The sequence below is a fragment of the Erythrolamprus reginae genome, chromosome 1 (genome assembly GCF_031021105.1).
Source record: "Erythrolamprus reginae isolate rEryReg1 chromosome 1, rEryReg1.hap1, whole genome shotgun sequence".
Lineage (NCBI taxonomy): Eukaryota > Metazoa > Chordata > Lepidosauria > Squamata > Dipsadidae > Erythrolamprus > Erythrolamprus reginae.
The window spans coordinates 169,728,574-169,749,697 of record NC_091950.1 but is presented as its reverse complement, the minus strand read 5'-3'; the positions used below and the strand labels follow the sequence as shown (position 1 = coordinate 169,749,697).

Here is a 21,124-nt window from a genome sequence, read left to right as displayed (position 1 = left end):
TATTTATAAGGGGATGTTACATGGGATTGTATATATGAGGGGGTTATGTATGTATGTATGTATGTATGTATGTATGTATGTATGTATTTATTTATTTATTAGATTTGTGTCATTTTGGTTGGTGGTGTGCCCCAGAATTTTGTAAATGTAAAAAATGTGCCGCGGCTCAAAAAAGGTTGAAAATCACTGTTCTATGTTTCTATGATATCATTTAACTGTATTGGCTGGCCAATAAAGGTTGAAGGAGGGTTTGGGTATAATATTTGCACTTAAAGCTGTACTAAATTGGGCATGTTAGGATGCTGTATTATTCCGGTACTGAAGAATTTCCAGCTTTAAGTACTGATATGCAATGCAATCCATTGGTAACTGTACTTTTTCATCTACTGTAGGTAATAGGTGCTACAGGTAGAGGTGCTTAGGCCTTAATATTTTCCTTATTCCACAGTACTTTATCAAGTAATTAATCAAGTAAATCATTATTACCATAATTTATCAAATAAATTTGTTAGAAGACAATATACAAGAACTTCAGTTAATGCTGCTCCTGTGCTTTGGCAAAATGATTTTGATTGTAGATTATTTGAATTGTAGTTCAAATAATTGAGTGTTATATAATAATTTTACAGCTTCATATCCGTAGGTGCTCTTGGTAGCCATAATGAGGAGGGTGGCATGTAAATCCTTTGGGATTGGGAGGCATAGAAGTCAAATAAACAAACAAATAAATTAATAACAGTTTTGAGTTCCTTCCCAGTTGCAACATACTAAACCTTCTAATTCTGAATTGGATAATGGGTGGGGATTTAAAAGGAAGAGGCAGAGACTAGTAATCATTAGATTAAGATATCAAACAGCTAAATCGCTGAATAACATTTATTTTATAGCCCATTTAATTATTTACCTACTAATACCTTTCCCAGTCAAATGTAAATTAAATTGTAGAATGATTATTTAAACTAATTATTAGTGGTTCAATCCTTAGTCATTACAATAAAAGTTGTTTAATTTTATTATGCCCTGTTTCTGAACAAATTCAAATGATAACTTTATTTGATTAGTAGGTTTATGTTATAATCTTGATACATTTTCAATGCTTGCAAATTATTGGATGATATTCTTCTTCAATTAAGTTGCATTGTGCTTTGATTTTTTGTAAGTTGGAAATTGGTCTATAAATATAGTATATTTACTAATAATTATTTATTAATATATTGTTAGGTTTATAACATGCTAATATTGGTATTTCTAATTCTTATAATGGGAAATAATTAAACTCACTGTAAGTGATTATTTGCTGCATGAGGAGATAAAAGAATTGTAAGTTTTAGATTATTATTTACACAAATATTAATTAGTTGAATAAATTCCACTGGCAAATTGTAGATTTAGTCATTGTTTTCTTATTGTTTACAGTATTGGGAAATTTTAATGTGGATCTTGTGGATAGTTTTAATTAAAATGTGTGCATTTTTTTCAGATTTGGTAAAATAATATCTGAACAAAGAAATGTCATCAGTTAATTGAAACATACATATGGAAAATGTAATTAAAACTCAAACTGATATGAGCTATTTTCAAACTAAACAAGTTATTGTAATGGACTTTAAAGAAATAAAAAGTATAATCAAGGGCTTTGATTTATAGATAGTCCTCATTCAGAAACTACTTCATGTTATAACAAATTGCAGTTATGATGATGATGAAAAAGTAAGTTTATGGCCAATCCTTGCAATTATAACCTTCATAGATCTCTCACACAAAGGAAAATTGAAACAATTGCTTTGCTTAACAATCAATTTGCCAGTCCAAATTATGATAACTAAATGGAGACTACCAGTATATGTGTTTAAAATATTTATAGATGCCATATGATGCTGATTGATTTATCTATATCCTATAACTTATCATTATGAATAAGAAAGGTGTATATAAATAGAGCTAACCTGCTAGATATTTCATTTTGTCTTGTAGGAAGACCTGCATGCATTTGTACGCTGGGGTTTACAGGTCCAAATTGCAATAAAACAGTCTGCAATCATTTTTGTCAGAATGGAGGAACTTGCAGTATCAGTGCTGGAAATCAGCCCCACTGTCAATGTCAACCTGAGTATACAGGGGACAGATGTCAAGATTGTAAGTATAGAATAACTGGAATAATATTAACAAAAATCAGAATGGAACTGCTATTTTTCAGTTTTTAAAAGCAATCATTTGAAAAGGTAGTGTACATCCAGAACTAAATGGATAGTGGTGGCCACGGACTGGCACTAACAGGACTGGCTCTGTGACGTTATTGTGGTTTGCTACCGGTTCAAGTGAACCAGTCTGAACCGGGAGGAATCCACTCTGGTGTGGCAATATAGTCCTATAAAAGCGTGTAATATAAAGATGTAATAGTAACAAAATAAAGACATATTTACATTTTGAGAAAACTGCAGTAATAACACATGTTCTGATCTACCACAGAACTGGATTGTCAAATTGAGAGGATCTATTCATTTTTTTCTTAGATTTCCAGGAGTTTTTCACCAATGTCTATAAATGGGGCGAGGAGGTGTTTGTCACCATTGTCTGTAAAAATATTTTGTTTGTTTGTTTTCCTTTTGTTTATTTTGTAATTGTGAAACAAGAATTGTGTTAGCATTCAGGCATTCATTTTGTATGCTCCACATGCTTTAGATCAGACATCATTCTTGGATGGGTGGGGAGGGGAAAAATGATGGCAAATCTTCAAAAGAAAATGTTGAGAAATTTTTGTCTCATTTTGAATATTTTTAAATAGATCTATTAGATTACGCCTTTGAAATGAATAAGTATAGATATGTAAATGTTCAGCTACAAAAGTATTCTATGAAGATTTTTTTGATAACTTATTAAAATAGTTATTGATTCAATCAATTTATTAATATGTTTATAAGAGGATAATTTTATTATGTCTTATGCATGTATATGTGTTTATTCTTTGCAGATATTTGCCACCATTATTGTGTTAATTCTGAATCTTGCATCATTGCTAATGATGACAGGGTAGAATGTTTCTGTCCTCTACAATATGAAGGTGCAAAATGTGAAATAGACAAATGTGTAAAATGTCATGATGGTCAGTGCATCATAGATAAGAAAAATGATGACATCATGTGCAAGTAAGTTAAAACTATGATGAATCATGTAATTGAATAGCCGGAAATGTATATTTTCAATATATTTGTGTCAATAAAACTGGAAAACCAAATATTACTTCCAATTTTAAAAGTATTATTGGCCCTTACTAGCTGTTGTAAAATATGTGAAGGTAACATGTGCTGGATAGTACATTTTTCATTATTTCTTTCTTTTTAAAAAATTTAAAATTATTTTCTTTTATTAACAAGAATAAAATACAAAACAGAAAAGTAGAAAAATGAGCATCCAACAATAAAAATAAGGGGGGGGGGGAAATTCCTGTGTACAAAAAAAGAGAGAGAAACCTAAATGTCCAACCCGCTGCCACTGGGATGCCCCACCTCCGGACTTCTGTTGCCAGTGAAGCACCCATTTTTGCACTACTGGGATTCCTCTGAGGCTCCCCTCCATGGGAAACACCACCTCTGGACTTCCGTGTTTTTGCGATACTGCAGGGGAATCCCAGCAGTGCAAAAATGGGAGCTTTGCTGGCAACGGAAGTCCGGAGGTGGGGTTTCAAGGACTTCTGTGTTTTTGCGATGCTGCAATTTCACTGAGGCTGGCAAAAGGGATGAGTTTTAGGCTTGCAAACATTAATCGCTTTTCCATTGATTCCTATGGGAAACATTGTTTCATCTTACAAACTTTTCACCTTACAAACCTCATCCCAGAACCAATTAAGTTCGTAAGACGAGGTATCACTGTATTTAAAAAATCCACCCTGGCTAGATGCTAAAAATTAAATTTAAAAAAAAACCCTGATAGGTTCTCCTCTTCTTACATAATGTGTCTACAAATAGTTATAACCTTTCCTATCCTTATTTAACAAAACTACTGTATTAAATAAACAGATATTCCAGATGAGGAAGTATTTGTCCAATAATCAAGTCTACCCAATATCTAATCATAACATGTATGTAAAAATAGGGATGGAAAATCCCAGTCAACTGGTTAGCCAGTTATGGCTAACCCTTTCCAGACTGAGTATCCAAAATGTGTGTTTCTGAACCTCCAAAATGCATTGCGCACACAGCCTCATGTATGTGCTTCACACTCATGCATGTGCCCTGCACCCCTGTGCATGTATGCATATCCCTGGCATGTGTCCTGCCCCTGGGCATGTGCACATGCCCACACACAGCATGCCTCCATGGCAGAGACATGACTAGCTGGTTGGCGAGAGGTTTACATGCATGTGCAGCAGAACTGAACTGGATGCCGTAAGTTCACCATTACGGGGTTAGGCCAAGTATTACACTAATATATCAAATATTTCTGTTAACTGTCTGTTACTGTACTTCTACAGTACTGTTACTTCTACATGTTAACATTTAGAAAGTTCACATATGGCTACCAATCTCTTATAAAGTTATAAAGTTATTTTATCATGATAAAATCCAGTCTATCAATTATGCATTGTCAATACTACTAAAATTACAATCCATAAGCTGTGAGGTCTATATTCAGTTTAATACTATTAGGAAAAGGAATAAACAAGGTTGCCACATTTGTCGTATAAATTAGCTAAGGTGTATTAAGTACTTAAAAGCTGGCCACAAATGGTATACATACATATATATACATGCATACATACATACACACACATACATACATAAACACATATACACATACATGCATAAACAGACATACACACATATACACACATATACATACATACATACATATATACATACATAGTGTACATACATATATATGACACCAGTGGGCGAGATCATCCAAGGGCATGGGGTGAGGTATCATCAGTATGCGGATGATACCCAGTTGTACATCTCCACCCCATGTCCAGTCAACGAAGCAGTGGATGTGATGTGCCGGTGCCTGGAGGCTGTTAGGGTCTAGATGGGTGTCAACAGACTCAAACTCAACCCTGATAAGATGGAGTGGCTGTGGGTTTTGCCTCCCAGGGACAATCCCATCTGTCCGTCCATCACCCTGGGGGGGGGGAATCATTAACTTGGGCATCCTCCTCGATCCACAACTCACATTAGAGAAGCATCTTTCAGCTGTGGTGAGGGGGGCGTTTGCCCAGGTTTGCCTGGTGCACCAGTTGCGGCCCTATCTGGACTGGGAGTCACTGCTCACAGTCACTCATGCCCTCATCACCTCGAGGCTCGACTACTGTAACGCTCTCTACATGGGGCTACTTTTGAAAAGTGTTCGGAAACTTCAGATCGTGCAGAATGCAGCTGCGAGAGCAATCATGGGCTTCTCTAAATATGTCCACGTTACACCAACATTCCACAGTCTGCATTGGTTGCCGATCAGCTTCCGGTCACAATTCAAAGTATTGGTTATGACCTATAAAGCCCTTCATGGCATCGGACCAGAATATCTCTGGGACCGCCTTCTGCCGCACAAATCCCAGTGACCAGTTAGGTCCCACAGAGTGGGCCTTCTCTGGGTCCCGTTGAATAAACAATGTCATTTTGCGAGACCCAGGGGAAGAGCCTTTTCTGTGGTGGCCCTGGCCCTCTGGAACCAGCTCCCCCCAGAGATCAGAATTGCCCCCCCTCCTCACCTTTCACAAGCTCCTTAAAACCCACCTCTGTTGTCAGGCATGGGGGAATTGAGATATTCCTTCCCCCTAGGCCCATACAATTTATGCATGGTATGTTTGTGTGTATGTTTGGTTTTTAATAAGGGTTTTTAGTTATTTTAAATATTACATTTGTTATATGCTGTTTTTTATTATTGTTGTTAGCCGCCCCGAGTCTACGGAGATGGGTGGCATACGAATGTTATATATATATTTGTTTTCGTAGATTTTCACGGGTACAGGTATGACGGTCTTGGTATATTCGGGTTTCTTCCCGTGTAGGATTTAGAAATTTCTGACGACGTTTTGACGAGGTCCCACTCGTCATCTTCAGGCTGGTGTTTCTGTCCTTGTTCGAGGGCGAACACAGCGAGACCTGAGCTGCCTTCCTTCTATAAATACTGGTGGCTGGGTGTGGTTTGATGGCTCAGCAATTGCCTGCTGTGTAGAAACTTCCTGGTGAATCAGTGGGGTAACACCTGGGGTCGTTGATGTAACTGAGGTATGCTGATTAGTTAATGGTTGTGGATTAGGCGTGATATCCTGAGTAGTTGGAACTTGCAGGCTACTTGATTGTTTTGCAATATGTGTTCTGAGTCTGGTTTCAGTTTCTATGGTTTGAGGGCTGGTTTCCAGATGTCTGGTAGGCGGGACGTATCATCCCGCTTGTTCATATTTTGGGGATGTTTTTCTATCTCGATGGATTCCATGATTATTCTTTTGCTTTAGTGTTCTGTTTTGGAAATTAATTTAGTACTGTCAAAATCAATTTCATGTCCTGTAGTTTTGAAGTGTTGGGAAAGGGAGGAGGTTTTTTCTTTTTTCCTTAATGCATTCTTATGTTCTGCAACACGTGCATTTACTCTCCTGTTAGTTTGTCCAATATATGTGGCTGGGCAGATTTTACACGGTATTTGATAAACTCCCTGGTTTTCTAGCTAGATATTGTCTTTGGTGTTTCTTAGGATGTTGGCCATTTTTTAATCTGTAAGATAAAAGATAAAAAAAGATATTTTTTTACAAGCTCCAACTACTCAGGATATCACGCCTAATCCACAACCATTAACTAATCAGCATAGCTCAGTTACATCAACGACCCCAGGTGTTACCCCACTGACTCACCAGGAAGTTTCTACACAGCAGGCAATTGCTGAGCCATCAAACCACACCAAGCCACCAGTATTTATAGAAGGAAGGCAGCTCAGGTCTCGCTGTGTTCGCCCTAGAACAAGGACAGAAACACCAGCCTGAAGATGACGAGTGGGACCTCGTTGAAACATCACCAGAAATGTCTAAATCCTACACGGGAAGAAACCCGAATATACCAAGACTGTCATATATATATTTATTTTTGTAGATTTTCATGGGTATATGTATGTAGATTGTTCTGAGTTCGGGTTTTGCCCCGTGTAATATTTTGCATGTCTATGCGACGTTTCGGTGAAATCACATTCACCATCATCAGGCTGAAGTTGTAAGCTTCGTGCTGCTGTAAATATAGTTATATATATATATATATATATGTTAAATGTTTATAGCTGGAATTTTAAAATTAAGGGAGACCAGGATAGATCTATTTCGGCCTTATTAGGCCTCATCAGCTGGCCACACCCACTCTTTTACTGGGATTCGATCTGGGAAGCTTCTGCATTGTAAAGCAGAGAGCTAGCAATTAGACCCATCCGATCTGAATCCTCTCAGCTCTGTACCAGGGAGGGGTATATGTTTTTTTTTCTTATGTCGAATCACCCTGGTATATTTTTAAGGAACGTATATGTATATTCCTTAAAAATATACCAGGGTGATTCGACATAAGAAAAAAAACATATACCCCTCCCTGGTACAGAGCTGAGAGGATTCAGATCGGATGGGTCTAATTGCTAGCTCTCTGCTTTACAATGCAGAAGCTTCCCAGATCGAATCCCAGTAAAAGAGTGGGTGTGGCCAGCTGATGAGGCCTAATAAGGCCGAAATAGATCTATCCTGGTCTCCCTTAATTTTAAAATTCCAGCTATAAACATTTAACACATACAAAATATAGTTTGTCGGCTATAAATATATTACTGCCTTGCAGTGGCCTTAGGTTGGGCCTATAGGCAAAAAAAAAAAAGGAGCTGTGACGTTCCTTAAAAATATACCAGGGTGATTCGACATAAGAAAAAAAACATATACCCCTCCCTGGTACAGAGCTGAGAGGATTCAGATCGGATGGGTCTAATTGCTAGCTCTCTGCTTTACAATGCAGAAGCTTCCCAGATCGAATCCCAGTAAAAGAGTGGGTGTGGCCAGCTGATGAGGCCTAATAAGGCCGAAATAGATCTATCCTGGTCTCCCTTAATTTTAAAATTCCAGCTATAAACATTTAACACATACAAAATATAGTTTGTCGGCTATAAATATATTACTGCCTTGCAGTGGCCTTAGGTTGGGCCTATAGGCAAAAAAAAAAAAAAAAGGAGCTGTGACGTTCCTTAAAAATATACCAGGGTGATTCGACATAAGAAAAAAAACATATACCCCTCCCTGGTACAGAGCTGAGAGGATTCAGATCGGATGGGTCTAATTGCTAGCTCTCTGCTTTACAATGCAGAAGCTTCCCAGATCGAATCCCAGTAAAAGAGTGGGTGTGGCCAGCTGATGAGGCCTAATAAGGCCGAAATAGATCTATCCTGGTCTCCCTTAATTTTAAAATTCCAGCTATAAACATTTAACACATACAAAATATAGTTTGTCGGCTATAAATATATTACTGCCTTGCAGTGGCCTTAGGTTGGGCCTATAGGCAAAAAAAAAAAGGAGCTGTGACGTTCCTTAAAAATATACCAGGGTGATTCGACATAAGAAAAAAAACATATACCCCTCCCTGGTACAGAGCTGAGAGGATTCAGATCGGATGGGTCTAATTGCTAGCTCTCTGCTTTACAATGCAGAAGCTTCCCAGATCGAATCCCAGTAAAAGAGTGGGTGTGGCCAGCTGATGAGGCCTAATAAGGCCGAAATAGATCTATCCTGGTCTCCCTTAATTTTAAAATTCCAGCTATAAACATTTAACACATACAAAATATAGTTTGTCGGCTATAAATATATTACTGCCTTGCAGTGGCCTTAGGTTGGGCCTATAGGCAAAAAAAAAAAAAAAGGAGCTGTGACGTTCCTTAAAAATATACCAGGGTGATTCGACATAAGGAAAAAAAAAAAAGAAATATATATATATATATATATATATATATATATATATATATATATATATATATATATATAAAAAATATGTAGATTGTTCTGAGTTCGGGTTTTGCCCTGTGTAATATTTTGCATGTTTATGCGACGTTTCGGTGAAATCACATTCACCATCATCAGGCTGAAGTTTCCAAGCTTCGTGCTGTTGTAAAATGGAATGTTTGCAACTGTCATTTCTTCCTAGTATATAGTATATAGTATATAGTATAGTATATAGTATATAGTATAGTATATAGTATATAGTATAGTATATACTAGGAAGAAATGACAGTTGCAAACATTCCATTTTACAACAGCACGAAGCTTGGAAACTTCAGCCTGATGATGGTGAATGTGATTTCACCGAAACGTCGCATAAACATGCAAAATATTACACAGGGCAAAACCCAAACTCAGAACAATCTACATACATATACCCGTGAAAATTTACGAAAACAAATATATATATGTAGATTGTTCTGAGTTCGGGTTTTGCCCTGTGTAATATTTTGCATGTCTATGCGACGTTTCGGTGAAATCACATTCACCATCATCAGGCTGAAGTTCCAAGCTTCGTGTTGTTGTAAAATGGAATGTTTGCAACTGTCATTTCTTCCTAGTATATAGTGTGGGGGTGGAGATTTGGTTTGAATGTAGCAAATAGATTGGGTGATTATGTTTTAGTGATCTGATTGGTTGGTGTAATCATAATTATTAGAAGGATTGACATGGTGATTTTTATGAAGTGTTTTTTGTTTAAGGCTGGTTTTCAAATTTCAAAATTCCAAAATCATAATTATTAGAAGGATTGACATGGTGATTTTTATGAAGTGTTTTTTTTGTTTAAGGCTGGTTTCCAAATTTCTGGTAGGCGGGACGTGTCATCTCTTTTATTTATGCAAAGGGGGCTCCTCTCAATTTCTATGGCTTCCAGAGCAATTCTTCTATATAAATTCTCTGTTTTGTGAAGTAATTTAGTTTTTTCAAAGTCAATTTCGTGCCCTGTTTTTTTAATGTGCTGTCACATGATTTTTTGCTGAATTTGAAAATTAAGGGAGACTAGGATAGATCTATTTCGGCCTTATTTTGGCCTCATCAGCTAGCCATACCCACTGGGACATGAACCTGCAACCTTTGCCTTGTAAGGCAGAGAATTATCCTCTAGGCTACAGTATCCAATCCCTTCAGCTCTGCACCAGGGAAGGGTTACATATTTTTGTATCAAATCACAAAATATATATATATCACATGTTTTTGCTGAATTTTTAAAGGATAGTGCTATTTCGGCCTTGTTCTGACCTTATCAGCTAGCCATACCCTTACTGGGGGATTTGATCGTGGTATATGGAAGGAACGTCACAGCTCCTTTTTGCCTCTAGGCCCAACCCAGGGTCATTTCAAGGCAGCTAATTTATTCATAGCCAACAAACTATGTTCTGTATGTATCACATATCCTAGTCTCCCTTAATTTTAAATATTCAGCAAAAAAGTGCTCCCCTTACTACCTCTAACCAACCCAAAACCTACTCCCAAAATAAAACCAATTTCAAATGCAAATTATTAAATGCTAGAAGTATAGTCAATAAGATGTCAGAATTCCTCCTCCTTCTTGACTCCTCAGTCTTTGATATTATCTTTGTCTGTGAAACATGGCTTAATGCATCCTACCCAGACTCCATTATTACAACAAAGAACTATCTTGTCTCTCATGATGACCACAAATCCCGCAGAGGAGGCGGTGTAGCTGTATTTTACAAAAAATCGCTAAACCTAAAACACATCAAAGTTGCACATGATCTATTACTCCCTGAAACTATTGTCTGTGATCTATCCCTAAATACCACAATTTGCTTCTTACTCTGCTACAGAGTTCCTGACTATGACATCGCACATGCAAACAAATTATCAGCTCTAATAACGTGGGCTACCCACTGCCCACACTCCATCTTCTTCCTTGGTGATCTCAACCTACCACATATTAACTGGACATTAAATGAATGTAGCACAGAACCTATCCACTCTACTATATATAACGCAGTCACCAGTCTTGGACTTGACCAACTAGTAACTAACAATACTAGATTAGATAACTGTCTGGATCTCATCTTCTGCAACAGCAAAAGTACAATATATGGCTTAGAAATAAAAGAACCTTTTTCCAACAGTGACCACAGCATGGCAAACTTTAGTCTCAATCTAAGCCACCCTAAGATCCACCCAAATAATGTGACTCCGAAATTCAACTTCAAAAGAAATTCAACTTCGTACACTGAGAGCATATGCACCAAGACAAATTCCTTGTGTATCCAATCACACTTGGCCAATAAAATTCTATTCTGTTCTGTTCTATCCTATCCTATCCTATCCTATCCTGTTAAGTACCCCTTTTTCAAATACCAATAAATCCTGATATATCACCCATTTACATCCCAACAACATCTTTTTTCTATTGATGCTTCATGTGGTGATACCCAAAGTAGTACTTTGTCAGCCATGCATGGCCAATTGATTGCCTAATGATATGGTTTTTAAAACAAGGTTAACTTTTACTTTGTCATTTCATAAGTAAGCATACGATCCAAATCTCAAATCAGACTCTTCAAGGTTTAACAACCTTAAGTTTTTCAACATTATCCAATCTTTTAATCATACCAAACAACAGGTATCATAATATAATTGAATCCAAATTTCCTCCTTCTTTAGCATCATGTAAAAGTTTATATTTAATTCTTCTTGTTGCTTTAAAAAAAATTAGATATAAAACACGGGTATCAAATTTGCGGCATCACATTGCCAACATATGACTCTTTGTTTTTTTCCTTTGTGGGGCTAGACTGCGCATGGCTTACACATGATACATCCAATCTGCGGGCCACCAGTTTTATGCCCCTGATATTTAATCAATATCAGTATACAGTAGTACCTCTAGATACGAGCTGCTCCACATGCGAGTATTTCAAGTTACGAGCTGCGACGCGAGCAAAATTTCTGTTCGACACCCGAGCTCAAATTCGGGATACGAGCCGAGCGTCCACTAGGTGGTGCAAGAATTCCATTTTTTTCCAGTTATCTCCGTGCGAAAAGCCAAATCTAAATGCATTTGTTCGAGATACGAGATGATCGACATACGAGGTCAGCTCTGGCACGAATTAAACTCGTATGTCGAGGTACCACTGTAGTCTCGAATAGAAGTAACATTCTAGGAAGTAAAATTCATTTTAATTACTTAAATTTTTCTCATCAACAAATCTATTTTATTCTTATCTGTTTCAATTTGATTTTATCTCCTTCCATATTTAACATAATTATGTTTATATAGTTTACAATTTTCATCAGTAAGAATCAGTCCCAAGTACTGTACCTTTTTCACAACTTTAAGACCAGTTTTAATTTCCAATTTCTTCTGGTCTTCCACGTTCATATTATTAGTCAATATTGTCATCTTTATTTATTTTTAAGACCACCATTTCTCCAAATATTTTAATTTTCCTCACAACATATTTAATATTCTGTAGTGGGTTTTTCACAATCAATTATTTTCATTACTTCTGTGTTATTAAACTATCACTGGGGCATGACCATAGCCGAGCATGAGAACAAAGAAAAAGAGATAGAAATCATTCATACTTTTACTCCCTTGATAATAATGTTATTAATGAGATAAAGATCTCACGTTGTGTAAATACACATGCCTTTAAATTATCAGGATATTAAAGTAAGTAAAGCTGTTGTTTCTGGTGACTGGACTCACTCATCTAGTACTAAACAATGAAATTGGCAACATCTTTTATAACAACTACTCCCCAATCCAAGGCCTCTGATCTTACTGCATAGTTTGTTGAACATGGCAAACATATAATTGATTAACCATGCTAAGTTAAGCTGAGCAGCCTGTAATAGCTTTCTTCATTAACCAAGGAAAGTAATATAACACGCTATTACAAAAATAGAATAACTGAAGCACCCCATTCCATCATTAGTGGCATAGTTAACAGTGACATGTTTTCCTCCCACAAATCATAGCTGCACAAATGGAAAAATTGCATCCAGCTGCCAATTATGTGATGGCTATTGCTACAATGGTGCAACCTGCCAATTGGATATAGAGACAAATATACCTGTCTGTCTGTGAGTATCATGAAATAATTTGGACATCTTTATATCCACATTATTCCTAGTGCCACTTTGCCAATATAATTTCTTCTTTCAGGGTGATGCTGTGATAATAAATTTTTGCTACAGGTTTGGCCTTGGTTTTGACAATTGTCAATGGCAAGGATAGGAGAATGACGTCCCTAACTACATGATACTATTTCTGTTATCTATTTTAATCATTATATAGATTGCATTACTTAGAGATGTAGAATATTATCTGTTGTTCAAAGATATATATATATATTGAATACATTTATGAGTAACACTTGCAACGTTGCAGAAATAATATTGTATTAAGGAAGCCTTTAAAATCCAAAATTAAAATTAATTATTGAAATCACATTATCTTTATGATGAGACTTTTTAATAATGTGGTCTTTAAACATATATTGTAATTGTGTTATGATAACTATAAAGATACATTTCACTCTTGTAAATGGTTCTCTATGAAATAAGTCTAAACTGAGTATCCTAATTTTAATGTATGTGAAATATTTCAATGTCATTATCCTTAGAGTGCTCATTAAAAGAATCCATAATCATATAAGAAAAGATTGTCAGATATTTGGATGTAATGATATTCTTCTGAATGCATCATTGCTGGGTGATGAATAAACAAATGTGTTTATTTATTACAAATTATTAAAAAACTAAGGAATGCAACATGTGCTTCCATGAGAACAGATTATATTTGTCTACCTTGAGCAGGATCATAATTTAATATGGGTGCAGTACTGCATATGGAATTAGCTTCCATCCTTTGTCTTGGATAATAACCTGATAAATTGGGGCACTATTATGTATGGAATGTCAGTCAATGGAATTAATTTAGAATTTAGGTAACATTCAGCCAGGGATATTAGAAGGTTAGAGATAGATCTTAATCTCTCCTGGCCAGCAGTTATCAGGCACTACGAAATGCTTGCTTGCTATCTGCCACAATAGAAGAGGGATCAACTTGATTATGTTGAGTCCTGTGCCAGTTCTATGATTGACAGGATTGCACCCACATTAGCTTGGTTTTCCAAGCTTTCAGTAAGATTTAATGAACACTAATGGTTTGGACTTACCATGATCAGGTGGAGCATATTTGCTTATTGTTCATTTTAACAGCATGTATTTGCATTTAAAAGATATTCAGCAAAAAACAAAGGGAGAATATTTATTTATTTAGCTGTATTTTACTGAAATTCTGCAGATGCTCTGTGGGGTTTAAAAATCAGCGCTGTGACCAGAAAGTGAACCCTTGTGATTACTACTGTCAGAATGAGGGAATTTGCACTTTAACTGCGTTTAATGAACCGAGATGCAAGTAGGTTTAACCTTCCACTTAATGCTGCCCATTTTGTGACATCATTTCAGGCCACAGTTCATTGGTTCAGATCATGTACATCCATATCATCTCGCAACTTTTTCTTATCTCAGGGTTCATTTATGTAATTTAATGTAGTTGTTTGAAGTCTTGCTAATGACTATATTAAAATGTACAACATTGGATGTAACACTGCCTTATTATTAAGCCAAAACTTTATGCTACTTTATAATGAAAGAATATGACATCGGGAGAATTAGAAAATAACCCTGTCTTTAAATAGAACAATGTTTGTAAAAAAGGCAAATTATACACAAATTCATCATATGCCATTCTTAAACCTGACATCTTAATTCTAGTATGTGCTCGTTAACAGAACAACTAGACAATTTGTCAGCTGTTGAAGTGATAAATATCTTTGTGAAAGTAATAAGAAAATAATTTTAAAAAGCAATTACTACAATAACCGCAAATTAGTTGTGCTATCTTAATCTTTTCACTATCTATAATTTATTTACTACTGTATTTTGTTTCAGAAAGAAATAGGTTTCTCATATCAATGTTCCTCAAGAAATAAACTACATTTGTCTTGATTAATTTTCCATTGTTTTTATAAATCATAGCTTCAGGTTAGATTAATAAAATCCATACTTAGTTTTTTCTGACACAGCATAGCCTCATAGAGAATTCACATTCTTTTGAGTTTAAGCTTACTGAGCTATACATTAGCTTTTAGTTAATAAAAATAAGAGAGATTATTCCAAGTTTATCACATCAGAATTATTCCTGTATTGGGCTCTAGATTGTCTAATTGAAAGTTGACCTTCATTCAGATTGCTAAATTTTATCCTTGCTATTAGCATAAAAATTTACATCTGTTTATACCAATCCATCTTCTTGCTACCTTTAAAATATGGCAGATAGTATATGCAAAAACTACAGCAGAGAATCTATCCCATGTAACGTGAATTGATCCATTATCAGTTTTCAAATACATCATTATTTCTAATACCAGTCAGTCTTAGCTATGTTCACTTTGTCATCCTTCCATATTTCCTAACTTTTCTGTTCTCTATTCTTAACTATTCTATTGTTCTTTCTTTTCTTCCTTCCTTTTTCAGTGTATATGTGTCCTATTTTATTTTTATGTGTATATGAAGGCTAGAAAAGAGCACAAAAATAACCCTTTCCATTATAATGGATATATAATTTTCATTATTATATCATATATACATAGAAATAATAGTATAAGACTAATACACTTTCTCTCTTTTTATCATTTCTTTACTTATCATTATCTAAATTTTCTACCATTAAAAAATTCAAAATGAGATAAAATATAATTTAAAAACATTTTTAAGAAATACATATAAATATGTAGTCAGTAATGTTGGAAATATGGTATCATCTTTCTAGGTTTGACAAAATATATTTGTGATACTGTGAAACTTACAATTGAACTGTAATTTTATATATTTGCAATATAAGATTACAATAGTTAATAATTTTATTTATACTCTATTGGTTATGACTTCTACCACTAGACTTCTAATACTTAAGATACAACCAGAGGGAGATTTTGCACAATTCTTTGTTTAAGGGTACAAACCATTTGATTAAAAGAGAGTGTAAAACAGCAATCCAATCCCTCTACAACTTTATTGAAATTATTGTACTGATAAAAAAAGATATGAGAAATAATTTAGTTTCTTCAGGTTCAAGCTTACAGTTATGATTTAATAATAGTAATTATAATAATAATTTATTGGACTTGTATGCCGCCCCTCTCCGAAGACTCGGGGCGGTTCACAACAATAATAAACAATATAGCAGTAAAATAAATCCAATATTAAAAAACATATTTAAAACCCCAGCAATTAAAACCATACAGCGCATACATACCAAACATAAAATATAAAAGCCTGGGGAAGGATGTCTTAGTTCCCCCATGCCTGGCGATATAGGTGGGTCTTAAGTAATTTGCGAAAGACAAGGAGGGTGGGGGCCGTTCTAATCTCTGGGGGAGTTGATTCCAGAGGGTCGGGGCCGCCACAGAGAAGGCTCTTCCCCTGGGGCCCGCCAAATGACATTGTTCAGTCGATGGGACCTGGAGAAGGCCAACTCTATGGGACCTTATCGGCCGCTAGTGAGGTAGAAGGCGGTTCCGGAGATATTCTGGTCCACTGCCATGTAGGGCTTTAAAGGTCATTACCAACACTTTGAATTGTGACCGGAAACTGATCGGCAGCCAGTGTAGGCCACGGAGAGTTGCAGAAATGTGGGCGAATCTAGGGATGGCTCTTGTGGCCGCATTCTGCACGATCTGAAGTTTCTGAACACTTTTCAAGGGTAGCCCCATGTAAAGAGCATTGCAGTAATCGAACCTCGAGGTGATGAGGGCATGAGCGACTGAGAGCAATGACTCCCTGTCCAAGTAGGGCCGCAACTGGTGCACCAGGCGAACCTGGGCAAACGCCCTCCTCGCCACAGCCGAAAGATTACTGCTTCTAACTGTATATAAATGCAAACAAGGCTTTTTCCCATTTTGGTAAGACTTTTCCCATTTAGGTAAGACATGATTTTATAAGTACAACGGAGAACATTTTAAACTCCAATTCTAAGCATGCATTTTTTTAAATCCTTATGGTTTCTACTCCTAATCCCAAATCCTTTAGCCTTAGACTATCTACAATTGACCTCTCCCCCTTTCTAAGAGGTCTGTAATGGGCGTGCATAAGTGCACCACTGTGCCTACCGTCCCTGTCCTATTGTCTTCTTTTGTTAATTTTTAACATTACAGTGAACCCTCGATCATCGCGAGGGTTCCGTTCCAGGACCCCACGCGATGATCGATTTTTAGCGAAGTAGCGGTGCGGAAGTAAAAACACCATCTGCGCGTGCGCAGATGGTGTTTTTGCTTCCACTGCCGCCCGCCCTTCGCCCGCCCACCCCGATGCTCGCGCCTGGGGTGCGCGCGCGCTTGGGGACTCCCTAGCTCCGCTTCCCAGCTGGGGAGCGGAGCTGGGATGTCCCCAAGCGCGCGCGCTTTCCCCAGCAACGCGCGCGCGGTGGGGACTCCCTAGCTCCGCTTCCCAGCTGGGGAGCGGAGATGGCATGTCCCCAAGCGCGCGCGCTTTCCCCAGCAATGTGCGTGCGGTGGGGACTCCCTAGATCCGCTTCCCAGCTGGGGAGCGGAGCTGGGATGTCCCCAAGCAAGCGCGCTTTCCCCAGCAACGCGCGCGCGGTGGGGACTCCCTAGCTCCGCTTCCCAGCTGGGGAGCGGAGCTGGGATGTCCCCAAGCGCGCGGGCACCGCCCGCCCGCCCACGCTGTTGCTGGGGCCGCTTCCCAGCTGGGGAGCGGAGCTGGGATGTCCCCAAGCGCGCGCGCTTTCCCCAGCAACGCGCGCGCGGTGGGGACTCCCTAGATCCGCTTCCCAGCTGGGGAGCAGAGCTGGGATGTCCCCAAGCGCGCGCGCTTTCCCCAGCAACGCGCGCGCGGTGGGGACTCCCTAGCTCCGCTTCCTAGCTGGGGAGCGGAGCTGGGATGTCCCCAAGCGCGCGGGCACCGCCCGCCCGCCCACGCTGTTGCTGGGGCCGCTTCCCAGCTGGGGAGCGGAGCTGGGGTGTCCCAGGGAAGCCTCTGGGGGAAGGGGGAAGACCCAGGGAAGCCTCTGCCCGGCGGGGAAACTCCACCATCTACGCATGCGTGGAAGGGCACGGATGCGCAGATGGTGGAGTTTACTTCCGGGTTGAAAACTCGCGAAATAGCCCTTTCGCGATACTTGAGGACGCGAAACTCGAGGGTTCACTGTATTTGTCTAATGATTTATTTGTACAAATTACCACCCTATAACTGTTTGACAAAATAAATAAATAAAATAAAAATAAATCATTCATGATGATGTTCATCCATCATGTTCGAAGAGGATCTTGACATCTAATGGGTTGTGGACTGTACACAATGTGTCCACAGGTGGCTGGTAAGGCCTATATGGGCATAAAATGTTTTGACACATGTTGAACAGACATGTGTAGGCACCATTGTCCATTTGCAGCTCTGGCTTTGCGGAGTGCTCGCTTCTCTTTTTCTATGAATGTTCTTCTGGCCTCAGATGTCTGGCAGCCTTGGTGGATCAGCATGTGCCATGTTGGTTGTTCTTGTGCCAGGATTTCCAAGAAGTGGTGTCGATATTGAGGGACTTGAAGGAGGCTTTCAACATATCTTTGTATTGCTTCCTTTGTTCCCCATGCAATCGCTTTCCTTTAGTCAGGTCACCATAGAGGAGTTGTTTAGGGATGCGATGGTCTGGCATCCTAGCAATGTGGTCTGCCCAGCGTGTCTGGGCCTTCATCAACAGGGTGGAATTGATGGCAGACCTGGTCTGGAGAGGATCTCAGTGTTTGTCACCTTATCTACCACCAGATCATTCATACATCTAGGACTATTACAGATTTGCAGATATTAGTTGCAAGATTTTCTGCTTTTCTAGTTAAATCAGATAAAGTGACAGGTGCTCTTGTTCTAACTAGTAATCCTTTGACACTTCTTCTCTTTGAATGTCCTCTCTGATCGATAAATAAAATCTTGCTACTGTCCTCTTCTTCACTAGTCTTTCCTTGAATCACATCTTTAAGAGCTTTATGGACTTTGGACCATTAATAAACTAAGTCTTTCAAGTTCTTTAGCCAAACTAACAGTTCCATATTAGCCATTTAAGTTGTCAATATTTTTTTTAAAAAACCAGTCTTTCCATGTTTTTTTAAAAATCCTCCTCTATATCCTTTCCTTTCTTTTTTTTTTCCTTTTCCTTCTCTTTCCTTTCTGGTTTATCCGTGCATGAAATCGTGATGATTTCTATTCCTTAGCACCTTGCAGAATGTCCTCTCCATGCACTGTATGGGGCAGAAATCCTTTGGTAGGCTGCAGGAACATTTAAAAGTGAAAGGCCCCCAGGAAGCACTTTTACTTTTTCTGCCTAATGACCTGAGAGATCACTTAACAATTGCAACCAGGAGTCCTAGAAATGCAATTGTTGAATAATGCAATAATGTGGTCAATGACTGAAATTTTGGCCCCAATTATGGTAATTAAATGAATACTACCTGTATGCAGAGAATCAACATGAGCCATGGTTGAGTGCTGGTTTATTACATGGATGCCATAAGGGGAATTTACCAGTTTACATTCTAGGAGCATGCAGCTAAATATAGATTAATAGTATTGTATCATTTTTGAAACAACTCTGTTCTCACTTAATATGATTAAATGAGTTTATTACTGTGTCTCACTTTTTCTGTGTTTTTTTTTATAGGATATGTAAAATAGTAATTGCTAGTTACATTCACTATTAGATAAAACTGTATACCTTCAGAATTTGAATTTGTCTGGGTAACTGAATGCCCAAGATACTCAGTAAATACAGAAACTTAATGTTTCTCTTTCTCTTTTCCTGTATAACATGACCATCATAATCATCCAGCTCATTTCATTAAGTCCAATGCCATTTCATGCTAAAATAATCAAACAACTAATGTGAAAAAGGAAAACTAAGTAATGTTTAACCAATATAAAACTAAATAACGTATTTTAGCATACATTTCTATATATGTCAATCTTTAAATTATGCCAATGAATTTAATACAATTTATTTGCATATAAACCCATGTAACAATGCAGCTTATTCATTATGCCTTTAATAAACTCATTATTTTCAATGGGAAGAAAACCATTCCTTGAATCATCGTAGACCACATTTTTGGGATAATCAGTACGTCAATGGTAAACCAGTATCCACAACATTTTTTGTATAGACCAGAGGTCACCAATACACTGATTCTTCTATGTTGGAAATATCCACCTATCTGCTGAATCCTTATGTTTTTCCTAATCTAATGATGCAGTTTACATTTCAACCAAAATCTTTTATAGTGTGTTTATTAGGTGGAACTACTGCATGAAAGGCAGAATGGGGAATTTGCTTCTGCCAGCTGCACTGCATGCGTCTGATTTATTGTATCATGTATTAGAATAGTAAATTAACTCTCATTTTGTAATTTTACATTTTTTAATTTATTAAACCTATAACTGCTACTACAGTGAGACTCATTACATTTAAACACTTAAACATGTAGATAAGATTTTGTGTAAACATAAAGATAAGATTTAATATAATACTGATATATACCAATTTTGTAAAATATAGAGATGTATAATTCTGCGCTGGAATTTATTGAACAATTATTCACAATCTTTATATTTGTGGGTGGGTGATGGAGAGAGAGAGAGAGAGACAGACATTTTGCCATCTGATAAAAAAGGTAAAATCTCCCTTGAGTTAATCCCAATTCCTAATCATTACATCCTGCTTTCCTAGTAGCAAAAGAGAAATATGTCTTCTGTTACTACCTGTTGCTATTATCTTTTTGTTATTGTTGTTTTCAATTTCCCCATTTTGGGATTTTCTAATTGCCTCCCATACAAATAGTAATCACTCCTGATCCAACTTCACATTTTCAAGATCACTCAGGTCAGCTGAGTATTGCCAACTGATATACTATAGTTGAAATAGAAACTTTGCAGTTTAGATATGTTGTGATCTGTTGGATTTTATTTAGCAACATATCTGTTTATAAGATAACCTTCATTTATTATAATAAAGATAATTTTTTGACCAAACAGAAATGAGATCTTAACTTGTTTTTAATGCTTAATTGATTG

At 37.4% G+C, this 21,124-nt stretch overlaps 1 protein-coding gene across 1 annotated transcript in view; it reads left to right on the top strand.

Annotated features, from left to right (window-relative positions):
* Positions 1 to 21,124, top strand: part of LRP1B (LDL receptor related protein 1B) — a 1,143,506-nt gene that overhangs the window by 1,100,471 nt on the left and 21,911 nt on the right. Inside the window, exons 84-87 of the mRNA XM_070731453.1 lie at positions 1,975 to 2,136; positions 2,972 to 3,146; positions 12,962 to 13,066; positions 14,292 to 14,405. Coding sequence (XP_070587554.1) covers positions 1,975 to 2,136; positions 2,972 to 3,146; positions 12,962 to 13,066; positions 14,292 to 14,405 — 556 coding nt within the window. The remainder of the gene's footprint in view (positions 1 to 1,974; positions 2,137 to 2,971; positions 3,147 to 12,961; positions 13,067 to 14,291; positions 14,406 to 21,124) is intronic.